At 40.3% G+C, this 15,968-nt stretch overlaps 1 protein-coding gene across 2 annotated transcripts; it reads right to left on the bottom strand.

Annotated features, from left to right (window-relative positions):
* Positions 1–870: 870 nt before the first annotated feature.
* Positions 871–14,826, bottom strand: cbx7b (chromobox homolog 7b). 2 transcript variants are annotated; one of them, XM_030755790.1, is made up of 7 exons: positions 14,482–14,826; positions 11,975–12,018; positions 8,722–8,787; positions 7,048–7,114; positions 6,600–6,954; positions 5,671–5,886; positions 871–3,606 (listed from the first exon to the last, which is right to left on the bottom strand). In XM_030755790.1, the coding sequence occupies exons 1-6, from the start codon at positions 14,548–14,550 to the stop codon at positions 5,693–5,695; spliced, it is 795 nt and encodes a 264-aa protein (XP_030611650.1). In that variant the 5' UTR covers positions 14,551–14,826; the 3' UTR covers positions 871–3,606; positions 5,671–5,692. The 2 variants fall into 2 exon arrangements, with proteins under 2 accessions (XP_030611650.1, XP_030611649.1); XM_030755789.1 differs by having other exon boundaries at positions 871–5,886.
* Positions 14,827–15,968: the final 1,142 nt, after the last annotated feature.

The raw sequence follows: 15,968 nt of genomic DNA, 5'->3' as shown, positions 1-15,968 counted from the left end.
AAATTTAGAATGCAGGGGGCCTCCAGTACATCACTTTTCCACCAGAGGGCACTAAAATAGATTTTTTTCAACAATACAATGTCCATCCATCCATCCTGTGTGATCAGTTTGTATCAGCATCTTCTCTGTTAGCAAAATTAGCTCATACATCAGATCAGATTTTATCAGATGTTTTTAAACTCTTAAACGTGTCCTTAAAAATCCAAACGCTAAACTGCAGTTCCTTGAATAAATATTTGATGTTGCCTTCAAAAGGCAGATAATCTGTCCAAGTTTACAGCAGAAGGAAATGTGTTTAAAGCAGGGGGGTTAAGGTAACTTTTACCTGTAAAACTTACCAGTTATTAAGGTCTGAAGTTCAGCATTTTAGGAGCACGATGGTTTTTAATGGCTTGTTTATCCTTGTGTTGTACTAAGACACTAAAGTGTCAGCTGTTCAGGTTCTCCAGTGAGAGCATTTTGTTTGCAGCCTGTTTTTTTTACTAGCCTAAAGTGGCATCCTATGGAATATATTGTAAATTACAGCTGCATCTTGCTAACAATGTTAGCTAAACTGCACTGATAAATCTCCAGCTCTACCCTTTCATCCAAATATGGTCACGCCTAGCTTTAAAAACAACCAAGATGGAGATGGATGGACAAAATGCTAAACTCGAGCTTTCATAATGACACCCCACAAACTAACAGACGGCTACATCCATCTTATCCATACAGTCAAAGATACAGTACTATTAATAGTGCATTAATATTTTCTTTAGGCCCCTCCCCTTGGAACATGCTTCCCCACTTACTTCAAAATACAGTATGAGAGAAGATGTTACTGTAAATAATCAAGAGATTGGCTTCAAGTGATATTAAACATGAGCAACATTTATTTTAGTAATACCATAGAAATAGTCTATACACAATGACACTTCGTAGACTGGAGCATGTAATGTGCAGGGTTACATCACAATAAAGTGCAAGGTTCTTTGCTCAGTGGTGGACGAAAGCAGCACGAGCAACCACATCAGGCAACGTCAAATCCGGGGCGCTTGTTATGTCATGTCAGCAACATTTAAGTATGGCATAAGCTCAGTGGTTATCACAAACTGTATAAAAAACTATCCTCGTTGGTCATCGGAGTGACAAATACACCCTTAAAGAATAAATATACATTCAGGTCAATGTAGAAAAATAACCACTAAAAAATACACGTTTCCTCTCAATCTTTCTCTCCTCGTCTCCTCGTATTTCAAGTCTTAATTACATCAGTGAAGGACGGTGAAATCCATACATACAGAAACAAACAACAACAAAAAAAAAAAAGCTGGGACTGGAAAGGTGGGTTTATGTGTGTGTATGAAAATAAGAACTATTAGCCCTAAAAGCTGCACAGACAAAACTTAAAAAAAAAAAAAAAAGGCAACATCAGGCACTTCCATTCCCTGCAGCTTCATTGTCACACAGAGTTTTAGGGTCACGAGACGCTGACCCATCATCCTCAGTGTGGTATAAACAACATGTGGACCAATGGGACACCTCTGTGGGAGATTCCATAAACATGACACATCACATTGGCTCCTGTGCCCTCTGTGGAAGCCAGTGGAGACTGATCTACTGGGTCCAGAGTCAGGCTTCAGTTGTTTTCCAGTTTGTGACGCTGATCACTGAAACTTTCCACTTCTGACTGATATACTGTAATCATTTGTCAACATTTTTATTTATTTGAGCTGTTTGTTGTTCAGTTGTCATTTATTCTCTCATCACCATCTGAATTATTTGGAACTCTGTGATTATAATCTATCAGTATTATTCTTCTAAAACCTTTTTAACTGAACCGACGGGAGGGCGGTGTTTTAAAAATACTGCTTAAAGTCATTCATGAACTGCAGTAACTCAATTTTTCAGTGATCATTAGAAATATTAATGAAAATGTAGAAGAAATAAGGAATTGATGAACAGCTACTACTAGGGTCACCAGATGTCCCTCTTTATGTGGGACTGTGCAGTGTTTTTAATCCTTGTCCCTCTGTCCAACATCTTGAGACAGTTCCTCACATTTTGACGCGTTCTGCAGGACACGTGCTTCTCTAAAGTCTGACTTTCACCCAACACATATGAAGGGAAGGTTTTTTTTATTATAGTGAGAAGAAGATCGCACATTCAGTTTGTTGGGATCTGGTCACCCAAGCTATTAAGATGAGCCTTGTTGTGGTGTTGGTTTCTCTATTGCTGTGTAAACAATCAAAAAATGAGCCTTTATTGATAACGAATGTGAACACATATTATATAATTACATATACTTTGAGATAAGTAATCCTATGTTCAAGATTCACTTCATCCAGTCACACAGGCCGGGTGACCTGTCATGCCCCCCCCCCGGGAACCACCGGTCACTATGAATAAATGTGCATCCTACTGCGCTGACCACCCAGTGAATGAACATTTGAATTTCAGTCACTGAGCGACTGCTGAAGGTCACAAGAATTTGGGGTTGGCACTGGTCTGTATGCCTTTGTGATGTGGGCTTTGTCCACATTAATCATCAATCAATCATCAATGAGGTCATTTTGGAAAGCTGTCTTTGATTGTGCGTTATAGAGCCTTTCACAGTTTTAATTTTAGTTTCCCCTTTAAACTATTTCCATTAAAAAATAGCCCCATCGCTCCCATCCATTACCAGCTGTTACCTGTGATGGGATACTAATATTATTCTACTGGTGGTTTATTAACTGAAAAGCACGCTTTCTGAAAGTTGGGTTAGTACGCCACACAGTTAACTAAACTAAATAAAACTGACTGCATCAGCCTGGTTTTTAGTGGAAAGTCTGTTTGGTGATTAACTAAATGAAGCATTTCCAGTTAGATTAATGGATAAAGACAGAGCCTTTGGTGGAAATGCTATGTATGATAAAAAGCTACTGAATATTGGTCTGAAATATCAGCTATTTATTTGCCTTTGAAACTCTGCCCATCAGTCTCTGCAAAAGAGGCTCCTGCTGGACACACAAACCTTTATGATGTTAATACAGTGCAATTCCATAATACATCTTATCAAGTCTCATTTAGTTTCTCATTTTGGTACAAATTTGTCACTTGTATGGTGGGCTGTATGTGCTGAGATGAAGAGCTAGTTGAACAGAGAAGACTACACTGTCTTTATATTGATATAGTAACTGTACTGGAGGAGAAAGGCATGCAGGCGGATCAAATCTTCTCTCAGAGGATTTTGAAACGCATACAAGACTAAGCCACGTGTTGTACAGTAGTAACAGTCTACGTGTTTACAGGTTACAGGTACAGCACTGTGTGTTAGTATGGGACCGACACCTATGCTCACCTCACTGAGTATGTACAAAATGTCTGAGTCCAGTCAGGCTGGCTTAGTGTGGCTTTGTTTACATGCACAGAGGACTCTTCCTTTTCTTTTTCACATGGTTACCAATGTTACCCACCACTCGGTCCATCCCCATTCATGGTGTGGGGGCTTGTGTGCTTCAATGACCCGGAGAGCTGTATCAGTGGGAGCATAAGCTCCTGGTTGGGACATCTATGCTGAACAGGTCAAAAGGTAGGCGCCGGACAAATTTGGACCACCTCTCCCCGGAGCTAAGGCTAACGCCTCTAAAGTGAAAAAAAATACAGCTGTTACAGAAACACAGATGGCAAACTCAAAGTACGCTGGTGGGGAGCTGCCGTGTAAAGTGCAAATTCAAAGAAATTGGCTGTTTAAATTTCTAGTTTTGTGCTACTTTAAACTGTGAAACCACATTTATTTCATCACTGCAGCTGCTTTCTACTTCACGAGGATCAAAAAGAAGATTCTGCATGAAAATAATCTTGAATCTGATTTGACAAAATTAACAACAGTAACAACAACCACACAAAAAAACCCCCCAAAACAAACAAACCCCAAAAAAAGATTCGCTCAATTCACAGTGTTCAGTCACAACTCGGGATCCGCATAAAGCATCGAGCTCAGCATTTCCATCACTAAAGCCACGGAAGTTCCTGCTAGAGCGCCACTTCACTTGTTTTACATTAATGTATAAATGTCTCCAGGATGAACATTTATACAAGGCAGTTATATGGACTTTAATAAGTGAATAATTCTGTCATTTGGGAGGTGAAGGACAAGAAATATTTCACTCTCAAAGCAACTAATTAGCGAATGTTAGCTAGAAAGCTACTGCTGCTTTTTTTTTTTTTGGTTTCAGGGTGATTAGTCAGTAGTAGGCAGTAGCCAGTACTGTCAGGCAGTCTCAGTTTAAATGACCCAACAGTGACAGCTCGAGCTGCTGCGGAGAAGGACGGATTGGTGCGATCGGGCCGCTGTCCCTGCATGGTGCAGGTAACCCGGGAAAATAACCATCGAGCAGGCGAGCAGCTGACTTTTCAAGTTGTTTGTCAGGAAAGAAATGTGCTTAAGATTATTACACCTTAAGGTAACAAAGAAAACCTGCATCCAGTACTGTGCGACCATAGTTGTGTTTCTTTTCAGCCCCAACTGGTCGCAGCAGACTGCCCCTCCCTGAGCCTGGATCTGCTGGAGGTTTCTTCCTGTTAAAAGGGAGTTTTTCCTTCCCCCTGTCTCCAAGTGCTGCTCACAGGTGGTCCTGACTGTCGGGTTTTCACTGTTATTATTGTAGGGTCTTTACCTTATTATATAAACCGCCTTGAGGCGACTGTTTCTTGTGATTTGGAGCTATATAAATAAAACTAAATTGAATCTTTTCTATAGGAGAGCTTTGCTTTGGACAACGTATACTTCAAGCGATACCAACAATACAAGTAAACTAGAGGCCATTTTACAGCCACACATGTTCAGCTCTTTGATTCCTGGGGCCCTCAGGTGCACCTGCTTCACATTTGGTCCTTCAGTGTTTCTGATTGGACCTTTAGCTGAAACACTTATGTGGCACAGTTTTCGCTCTGGAGACAAAGAACAGATATTAGAAAGGCCGTCACAAATATCCAGCATTATTTCTTCTATCACATGCTTCTGTTGGGACTGTTTGAATAACTTAATTCCTCTCTGCTCTGTGGAGAAGTAGCTTTCCATGTTTTTTGTTTCATTGGTTGCCATTAAAAGTTACTACCTGGAAATTCACTTAAATAGAAAAGTGGAGCAGATCAGGAACTTTGCCATTGTCCACACGAAGGGCCAGAGCTGGAGCTTTTTTCCTGTGGATGCTCCCCTTATTTAATGCATGTGGTACCAAGACGAAGAATGCTACACAAGTTCTGTGGTGGCAATTTTTAAGCTGCGGTCAGAAGGTCCTTACTGTGGCCTTGTATATTTATTACTTCTTTTTTTGCTCAATTTAATTTACTAATGTCTCTCATTCTGTGGGAGCTGCAACAAAAGAACTTCCCTTCAGTGATTACTGAATATTTAAATCCTATTCTTAATATAAAGTGGCATGTGATGCCCTTCAAGGCAGTTCAGGCCCATTGTAGGAAAAGTGTTGAGAACAACCAAGATAACACTTTACCTGGAGATCAGCTTATATTCAGGTGACTCTGTGCATGTAAATGTACCAATCAGCAAGCCGGGAGTGGCTGGCAATGAGACAAGCAGCGAGAGAAGGTGCAGAGAGGGAATGAAAACACTGACCGTGGTCCTCAAACACATAACACACTGTGTCGGTGCCTCCATCTCCCTCTCGCCATGCCTTCATTGCTAACCTGCTAACCCCATTTCCAGCATTCAGACCTCCAGGCCCCAGTCTCTGAAGAAGCCTTTGGCCACTCTCGACTCTCGGAAAGTCACTGTGAGGGAGTTAAGGGTGATGTCTGTGACTGTCACTTCTCCTGGACAAAGGATGGGTCTCCAAATATTCTCTGATGTCGTGCCCTCGTCTGGTCCAAGAATAGAGCTCCAGTCATCTGTCCTCTCATGTCCTGATGCAGGAACACACAGAGAAAAAGGCAGAAGGTGAAAATGGTACAGTTACAGGGGGCCAGGAGACATGCTGAGTGGATGCCCAAAAAACTGTAAGACTAATAATTAGACAGCAACAGAATGTACAATATTTATTTAACTGCAGTTTGAAAACAAAAAACAAAAAAAAAAAAGACTAGTTGGCCCTGTTGACATTGACATAGATGGCACAGTGGTGCCGTATAGCACTGGCCTCACAGTGAGGAGGTCGTGGGTTCCAATCCTGTGCAGAGTTTGCATGTTTTCCCCCGTGCCTCACTGAATCTAGTAGAACTACTATACTGTCATTCAGGCCTGGTGTTAATCCTCGTATCAAGTTAATGTAGTTAATAAGTTAATTTTAAAAGGTAATTACAAAGATAGATAACTCATGGGCCTTTTACTGTTAATTTATTTTATCTGTTAAATACTGTTGCTTGTTTATTAACTGGACTCTGGTCTCCTACCATTTTCTCAAAGGAACCCCCCCCCCAGTCAAAGATGAACCTTAATTTAGAAGTAAAATAATCTTTAGCAAGTCTATATTTTACCCATTGCATGCTTTGCTCTTTAATCAGCTCAAAATGAGAAATGTTTAATATTTTTGGTTGCATGCCAAGTGATGAAGAGAGTCAAATAAATCTAGGTTGTGATACTGATTAGAGTCCACTAGCTGACCAACTGACACACATACCATTTAAAAGGCCATTGCTCTTCTTTGCTGTGTCCTTCTGAGCCTCCTCTTGCTCCTCCTCCTCCTCCTCCTCCCTGTCCTCGTCATCTTCCATGCTGTTCTCCTCCTCCTCCTCCTCCTCTCCCTGCTCTTCCCAGTTCTCTTGTCTAGGACTTGGAGGGTTTGAGCTGAGGCATCTGAACTCCTTCCTCCTCTGTTTGCTTCTGTGGTGTGACAGTTGTGTTTGTGAGCCCTGTCTGTACGGCTGATGTTCATCCTCAGGGAGGAGAGAGCGCGTCAGGGACAGACGCAGGCGTGGTGGTGGTTTTTCTGGAGTCTTGTGAGCGCTGCGGAGATCCATGGTGTAGACAGTATTCTGAATTAAGATCAAACAGAAAAACGTGGTGTAACGTCACCGTCAGAGCTTAAGGAGCTTAAATCTGATTATTTTTCAAATTCCAAGCTTTACCTGCAGAACGAGTCTTTTGGCTTTGGATCCTTTCCTTCTGTGACCCAGAGCTCGTTCTCTGTGTTCCCTAGAGAAAACAAGCAGACTTTTGATAGGCTGGCAGAAAAATGTTTTATATGTTAACACAATACTGTAACTGTTAGAAGTCCCATTCTGACCGCCTGCAATTTCCCTCAAAACTGCACAGAGAGAAAACATCAACTTCTCTGCCAAACCGACCGGACTTTCATCACTGCTGATCACACTCTGACCAACATACTGCAATGAAAAAGTAGTCCAAGCCAGAAGGTGGCACATTCATGAGGTTGTGCACGATGACTTAGGGTCAGAAAGTCTGCACGGAGTTAAGCTTTGTTGTACAACATTAGACACAAACCACTCCAACTCTGGTGTGTGGCATCACACATAAGACACATCCCACATCAACTACAACACAACCGTCGCTCACCACCCACCAACTTTCTCCACTTCCTAATGAATTCAAGTTGAAAAGCTGCAGTTTTGACATTTTGGAATCAAGTGTAAGTGGTCAGAATGGGGCTTCCAAGGAGCGCTCTAAAAACAGCAGAGGGGTTGGAAGTCTCGCAGGGCTGCCCGAGGGGACAACCTAAGGAAAACAATAATTAACTTTAATTAATTATTGCTTAATTATAATTAACTCTCATTACAGACATCACCAACATGTTTATGATTACACAAACAGGTACCAATCTAGAGGCTATATGAACAATTAAATCTTTTGCTTTTTTCAATTTGTGTGAATAATAAAGTGGTGTTATTTCCATTTTTTTAGTATGAGATTTAAAACACGTCCAATTTCCATAAAATATCAGAACAAACAGGTTGCAGGTTGCATGTTATGTTGCCCTAATGGGACAGAAATGAGTAAAAGTGGACAAACAAGCAGTGGGATGATTGTATGATTGTATTGATGTTTTTTTCACCTTTTCTGACCAATTGCAACTTGCAGTGGCTAAATGGTTGCCCAATGATTGAAGGCGTTGCACACTCACGATCACTTTTGAGGCGACTGCACGAGTCACCTGACAGGAGGCAACCTTTCTGCAAACAGTTGCAGTCTGACTTGGTCTGACTGCAATCACTCTCAGAGAGATTGTCAAAGGTTTGCAAATAATTGCTGTCTAATTTATAAATACAGACATGTTGCCAACATGTTGCCGTCAGCCTGAATGAGTCTGTGTCAATGAACACAACTCAGTGGGGCTCGACTCAGCTGGTTTGTATTCTGGTTATATTCCTATAGAACAGGAAGGCTGCTGAGCACAAATGTAACAGTTCATGTGAATTTCTTATTCTTGACAATCTCATTTTGCAGCAAACTAATAACTGAAGTGAGATAACTTTATCTTACTGAATAAAACAGTGACAAAGTTTAACTCCAAGGACTTAATTTGCAGTTGAAAAAAGGCGATAAATTGTAATATGTTTTATTGCAATACTCAGCATACTCAACAATACTTGCAAAATGTTAAAAATCACAAGGATTCCCTCCAGGGGGAAACCTTGAAAACACAATTTGTATGAGCACATTTTGTGTTAAATGAAGGAGTAAAATCCAAAGGTAAAAAAACTAAAAAGGCAGTAAACAAAATTAATTTAAATGCCGTTATTAATTCTTCAGAATGGTGCACGGTGATTACAGGCAGCCCTTACTTCTCTTCGTAGGCCTGCACCAAGCGCCGGTCCAGAATGTGTTCCTCAGGTTCCCAAGTGCTGTACCTGTAAGAGGATACAAAAAGCATATAAAAGCTTCCTTCATTTTCCACATATAATTTACAGTTATAATCAGCCAATTAAATCAGTCTGTTGATTAACAGTTTCTCTTTCTCCATTAAAATGATGGCCAACAAAGTGCTTACATGTTGTCTTTATTATAATCACGTTATAATCACAAAAACAAACTTTAGAACTCTAGTTAAAAATTTTTGATGTAACATTTTCAAACTGCTATGACTGCAAAAAGGTATTTACAACATTAAAACCACTGACAGGTGAAGTGAAAAACACAGCTCATCTCCTTACAATACAAAGTTCTCCTGGGAAACTTTGGATTCTGGCATTCATGTGGAAGCTGCTTCCACCCACCTAAACATGGGTGCAGACCAGATATACCTCCCCATAGAACCTACACTCCCTGATGACAGCGGCTTACCCCAGCAGGATAACGCGCCCGTTCACACTTCAAAAACTGCTCAGGAACAACTCGAGGAACACGACAAAGAGCCCAACGTGTTGACCCGACCTCCGTACTCCCGAGACCTCAATATAATCGAACATCTGATGGATGCACTGGAAAGAGCCTGACGCACAGAGGACCCACCCTGCAACCCACAGGGCCCAAAGAAGGACACTCCCAGAGATCCTGTGTCCATGCCCTGACGGGTGGCACTAAGGGAACCGACACAATATTAGGCAGGTGGTTTTAATGTTGTAGAGGGTCACTGTATATACAACCCCATTCCCAAAAATTCAGGACACAAAAATGCCTTTTTAAACCCCATTTCATTTGATATGAAACAAGGACAACATATTAAATGTTGATTGAGAGGTTTTTATTATGTGGAAAAAAAAAATTGCTCATTTTGAAGTTACGAATGCTGCCTGCAACATATTTCCAAAAAAGTTGGATCAGAAACACGTTTACCCCTGTGTTGCATCACCTTTTCTTGTAAACACACTAACCAGATGCCCTAGTTGTAAAAGAAACATGTCCCCACTCTTGCTTGATGTTGTATTTTTGTGTCTCCTAATGGGTGGCAAGTCTGGACTGTAGAAAGGCCAGTTTAGGCCAGAACTCTTTACTAGAAACACTTTCTGTTGTAATAAATGCAGAAATTTGTTTGCTATTCACTTCTAAAATAAGAAAGCCCTCCCCTGAAGAAGTGACGTTGTGGATGGTAGCACCAAAATCTGTACTGTGGTTCAGCATTAATGGTGCCTTCGCAGAAGTACAACTTAACTGTGCCTCTGTAACATCCCAAACACTGGGTTTTTTTTTAGTTGTGCTGATAACAAACCAAATGGTGCGTCTATGCTTTAGCCTGCAGGACACAGAGCCCATAATTTCCAAAAATAACAGTTTTCCACTTTGCCTCAGTCCATCTAAAGTCAGTTCAGGTCTAAAGTGACAAAGTTTCAAGATTTCTGGATTTTTAATCCAGAGCAGAGCCTGAGATGCCTCTGATACGGCCATTCAGCATCGGTTCTCCCCTACATACAGTTTTCCCTGAATATTGTAATGATATAATGCACCATACCTGATGAAATCCCCTAATTCTTTGCAATTTTGCTCGGACAAACATTCTTAAAATGTCAAACTGCCAAAGCACAGATTTATCCTCTCTGGGATGCCCTATTATCCAATCATACTGCTGCTCAACCTCATTTGTTATGAAGACATTCAGTGTTTCTGTTCCAACTTTTCTGAAAGCTGCTGCAGCACATTTTATGAAAACATTTCTAATTTCTCAACAGCTGATCTGTTGTCTTTGTACTTTTTTGATGAATGAATACAATTTAAGTGATTGCTAGCCACTGCATTGTGTTTATTTACATTTTGCACAGTGTGTGTGTAAATATGTGGACGGTACTTTTCTGTATGTGCATACAGTACTGTGCAGAAGTCTTGGGCCACCTGGCATTTCTTTATATTTTGCTAGGAAAACAGGAAATGGGTACAGGAATTTATTGAAACATGTGCAAGCATAAGTGAATATTTTGGTACGACCACCTTTATTCTTCAACACAGTCTGAACTCTCTTAGGCAGCTTTCTTGCTGCCAGTGCAATTTGAAAATCCTAGTTATCGCATTCACAAGATTTTTAGTGACCTGAAGGTCAAGGTTGCCAAGATTCAAACTCATCCAAGATTTTGCGTAGATGCATCTATGATGGGAATTTGAACATCCTAGGCCACATCGTTCTCGAGTTATCATGTTCTCAAAGTTTAAACTTGGCTAGCCACCCACCTGGAGGGGTGATGACAATATCCCATCGGCTCCTTTTAAGTCACATGTGTCAGACTCAAGGTCCGATATAATTTTATACGGCCCGCTAGATGTTTTCATACAGCTATTATTAATGGGCCGCGGGTAAATTGTGCTCCCACCACTTATACTACAAATCCCACTGGCCAAGACCTGTGTACTAACCCATTTTCCGTGTTATCAATAACAAAAACATCGGTCAGCACTTTTTACAGTGACATTTAAGCTAGTCTGGCCCCCAAAAATGACCAAATGAAAAGTGGAAAACTGCCTGTTTTTCCAAACAGGTGGGAGGCAGAGGACCTGATCAATGACATCGGAGGTAAACGGTGTCTCTTTTCCTCGCCTGCGATGTGCAGGGAAAAGAGCGGATTGGTATAATAAGACGGGACTGCGTGATTACTCGTGTGAAAAAAAAAAAAAAATCAGAGCAGGTCTCCACCGCTGTGTTTGCAGCTGCGCTTTTTGCTGATAAGCTGGACACACTGTGCAGTTTACTGCTTGAAATATTTTCATTTTTCCTGATGTCATTTTTGAAGAAAAATATAAATTTATATTTGATTTATTGTGTTGACGAAAAAGTTGCTGTATTCTGGCCATTCAAATTCATATTGCTGATAAAATTATTATTTTTTTAATCCTGTTCAGCCCACGACTCAATCTGTTTCTTCAATTTTGGCCCATCCTGTGATTGAGATTGACACCTGTATTTTAAGTCAAAAAATTAAATATATATATATATATATATATATATATATATATATATATATATATATATATATATATATATATATATATATATATATATATATATATATATATATGAGGGGTAGCTCAAGACCTTTGCACAGTGCTGTACGAGGTGCATTCTTAAATTTCATTCCATGTTAACCATCTTATTCTTCCAAACTCCATACTCACTTTGGAGGCCATCCTTTCCACTTCAGCAGATACTCCACGTGTCCCTGTGGAGACAAAGTTTCATATATATAGTGTTTTGTTTTCCGTATGAACTGTTTTAGTTTGAAAAAAATTACAAGTTTTAAAAAAAAGCCAGTCATGTCTGAAAAAAAGCAATAACTCTAATAACAAGAACTAAAATGTCTCTTTTCTGCTCCTTTGTTCTCTTTTTCCCCCACACTCACAGTGGATCTTGTGACCCACTGTGAGTGCCTTCACCTCCAAGTAGGGAACCACTGCCAAGCACAATGAAATCAACCCATCAACAATGACCTCATCTCTCAGATGCACCATGTCTCATTTTGATGCAACTTGAGGGAGTGCACTTCTGTGTGACATTTTCCCCATTTACACCGATTTAACCGCTTGGATGTGATATCTCAGAGCCAGCCGGTTAGTTTTCATCTTATCAGGTTGCTCAGGTCAAAATGTCAAACTCTGAAAGGATGTTAATTTTCTAGCAGTAACTTGGATTTCATTTAAACGTACAGTGTGCTGCATTTTCTTCGTGCTTGGCCCGATTGTAGTAGATAACAAGTTTGTTTCTTTCAAGCTTTTATGTGTAAAAGCGTGTAAAGTTTGTAAATGTACCACTTTATACAAGTATATCACATGAAAACACAATAGTATTGATAAAAAACCATATGCTTGTTTCTCTTATACTAGAACAAATCACACTTTAATTAGTTTACTTGACAATTATCTGTTTTTTCTTATCTTTTTCAGGACTGCCCTCATTATATTCTAGTTGAATGTGTAGGAAGATGTTGCCATTATGTCAACAGAAGATACAACATCTATATTTAACGCAATTCAAAATGTACTGTATGTTTTCCACATACTAGGCAATCTACTCAGATCAGTCATCCTCTGTGACATCATCCAATAATAACTTCCAGGCTCTCAAAGGTATTCTCAGTCGGTGAAGTCACCGCTTTTCCCGACTTCAATTTAATCACTAGTTGCACATACAGCACACGACAAAAATACTGTATAATTAATGGCAATCATATGTCTGTAATATATAAATTCAAAAAGCTGACATTTACAAACCTTACAACAAGATCATAAATATTAGAGTCCAACAAATATAGGATTTTTTTAAGATTGATGTTGATATTTGGTGATATAAAAATCCAGCATATTGGCCTGTATTTTTTTTCTCCTTTCAGACACATGAAACATAAACGAGTACTTACTAAGATAAAAATAATCCTGTTTTACTGTCACAACAAGTTGTGGATTACTCATTTATGCAGTGCCCGACTCTGCTTGGATCAGCTGGTTGTTGCGTTTGTGCGCCCTCTGTTGGACAAACAGTACAACATCAACACTCACAACATTGATGAAGGGGGTTTCTCCTATCTCTTCTTTACGTTTACATTTTCATTTATCAGCCACTATAAATGTCAATACCGATATATCAGCAATAGCTAATATCAGCCAATATATCAGCAGGTCCCTAATAAATGTTATGCATGTAAATATTATCATGTAAATATTTTGTACTCACTGTGTAGATTTGGCCTTAAGGCTTGTAGGTTGCATATGACTTGAAAATTCAGTATGTCAGCATTAAGCTGACATACTGGATTTATATTCTGTATATTAGATCTGAAATCATTAGTCATTTAATCACAAGTGAAAACTGATAAATAATAATTATTATAATAAAAAAGACACATTTAATTCCTTCATTGCAATAAGGTGACCTATGGTCTTCACTTTGGAAGAGATGAATTGACTAGTCCTTTGTGTTATGGGTCCCTTTGTGGGTCAGTTTTGCAGTTATACTGCGACCAATTTTGACCACAGAGATGACATCAGAATTTTAATTATGTTTGCTGGGTAATTTAGCATCACAAATGACTAAGAGTTGCTAAATATAAGGTATTCTTTGACTTTGGGACATTCATCACATCCTGTTACATGCTGTGAAATGTGATATTTTAAGATGCTACTTAAGCACGTTCAATCTGAGCAGCTTTTACCAGCTGAATGCTGCTAACTGGTGTGTTTAATATTAGACTATTTCTGATATTCTGCCAACAGATGTAACAGTGGCGGGACAATAGTTTCAGGGGCCCTCCCTGTGCCCTTCGAGTCAATAAAACCTAGCTTCACACCTGCATTTGTCAACACAATAGGTAACTTAGACCCAGACACAACTGGCAAGCAAACGGGCCCAAAAAACAGGGTATTTTTGGTTTGATCGCCTCTATAAGCCAAACACCTGACACGTTAAGCTGTAGTACAGTAACAACAGTCTCCGTGTCAAATTAAAGGGACATCCTCCGCTCACCTGCTCTGTCAGTGCGCTCTGCAATTAGATAACCAGATTAGTAACGCAGCTCTCCTCCTTTAATCTCTAAAGCTTTTATTAGCATCTAAAGTAGCGTTCTCTGATACCAAAAATTCTGAAAGCTATAGAGGCTGATAATTTGCCCGCATTTTTTTTTAACGCTTACCTTTCTAACTCTTTTCTTGACGACTGATTCCACGGCAAACACTTGCTCTCCGATCGCTGACAGCTCCATCTCTCCGCACGCCGCCGCCGTCCGCTGGCTTTTAACTGTCAAAGTAACGTCCTTCTCCTCCTACAAACTAAGCTAACGTTAACTGCTTATGACAGCCCTCCCTCGGCTACGTCTTCTTCCCCGCGTCTCTCCTTCGGCCGCCTTGTTTTCCTGACAGTTTAAAGGCCCATTTATCCGGAGCGACTTCCTTTTTGCTGGATCTTTCCATGCGTCCAGTGACTTTACAAAATCTGCGACACATCTGCACACCGCTTCGCGCGCGCCCGCTCTCTCCAAAGCGCGTTTCCGTGCGAGTCTGCGCGCGCCACCCTCATCTTTATTATGCAGCGTATATATGGACACCAAAGACTGCTCTGCTTCACTTAAAGCAGCAGCAGCACCATACTATAAACACGCCTTCCTTTATTATAATATATAATCTAATATTGTGATTACATTTATTGAAGCTGCTCGTTTTAAACACTTTACATAGATATTAGTGCATCTAATAATAATAATGAAAATTTTATTTTTTTCCCCTAATTTAGCTCTAAAATGTAAACTTTCATATAGTCTATATTAATTACATGTCAAGTGAAATATCTCAAGCCTTTTTTCTGTTTTAATTTAAATTATTACATGTTATAGCTCACAAAAATACCATGAATACCATGCATTTCTCCATCTAGTTCAGCGCACTGAAGTACAGTACAGTAGTTCTTCCCCATGACTTGACAGCTGTCCAGATGACGATCATTGACAGATAAGCCACAGAAGGTCATTGCTGAAAAGGCTGACTGTTCACTGAGTGCTGTATCGAAGCATACTAATGGAAAGCTGACTGGAAGGGAAAAGTGTGGTAGGAAAAAGTGGACGAGCGCAAGAGATGACCACAGCCTTGAGGTGGCTGTCTTGGGAGAGCTTGACAAGCAGTGGACTAAGGCTGGAGTCAGTGCACCAAGAGCTGCCACACTCAGGAAAAGGGGCCGCAGTTGTCACATTCCTATTCAAGCCACTCCTGGACCACAGACAGTGGATAAAGAGGGACAGCACTGGGCTCAGCGCTCCAAAGTTCTCTTTTCATTTAAATTTTTGCATTTGGAAATCAAGGTCCTAGAGTCTGGAGGAAGAGCTGAGAAGCACAGAATCCAAGGTGTTTGAAGTCTAGTGAGAAGTTCCTGGAGTCTGTGGTGACTCGTGGTGCCATCTCCTCTGCTGCTGTTGGCGGCGGATGGTCCTCTATCAAGTCCAAAGACAACACGTTCGTCTACCAGGAGATTTTAGAGCACTTAATGCTTCATTCTGCTGGCAAACTTTATGGAGAAGCAGATTTCATTTTCCAGCAGGACTTAGCAACTGACCACAGTGCCAAAACTACTACCAAGTGGTTTATTGAACATTTGACTACTGTGCTCGACTGGCCAGCCGGGTTGCCTGAC

The sequence above is a fragment of the Archocentrus centrarchus genome, chromosome 19, assembly GCF_007364275.1.
Source record: "Archocentrus centrarchus isolate MPI-CPG fArcCen1 chromosome 19, fArcCen1, whole genome shotgun sequence".
NCBI lineage: Eukaryota > Metazoa > Chordata > Actinopteri > Cichliformes > Cichlidae > Archocentrus > Archocentrus centrarchus.
Note: the sequence above shows the minus strand (reverse complement) of the source record. Positions and strands in the feature narration are given on the sequence as shown.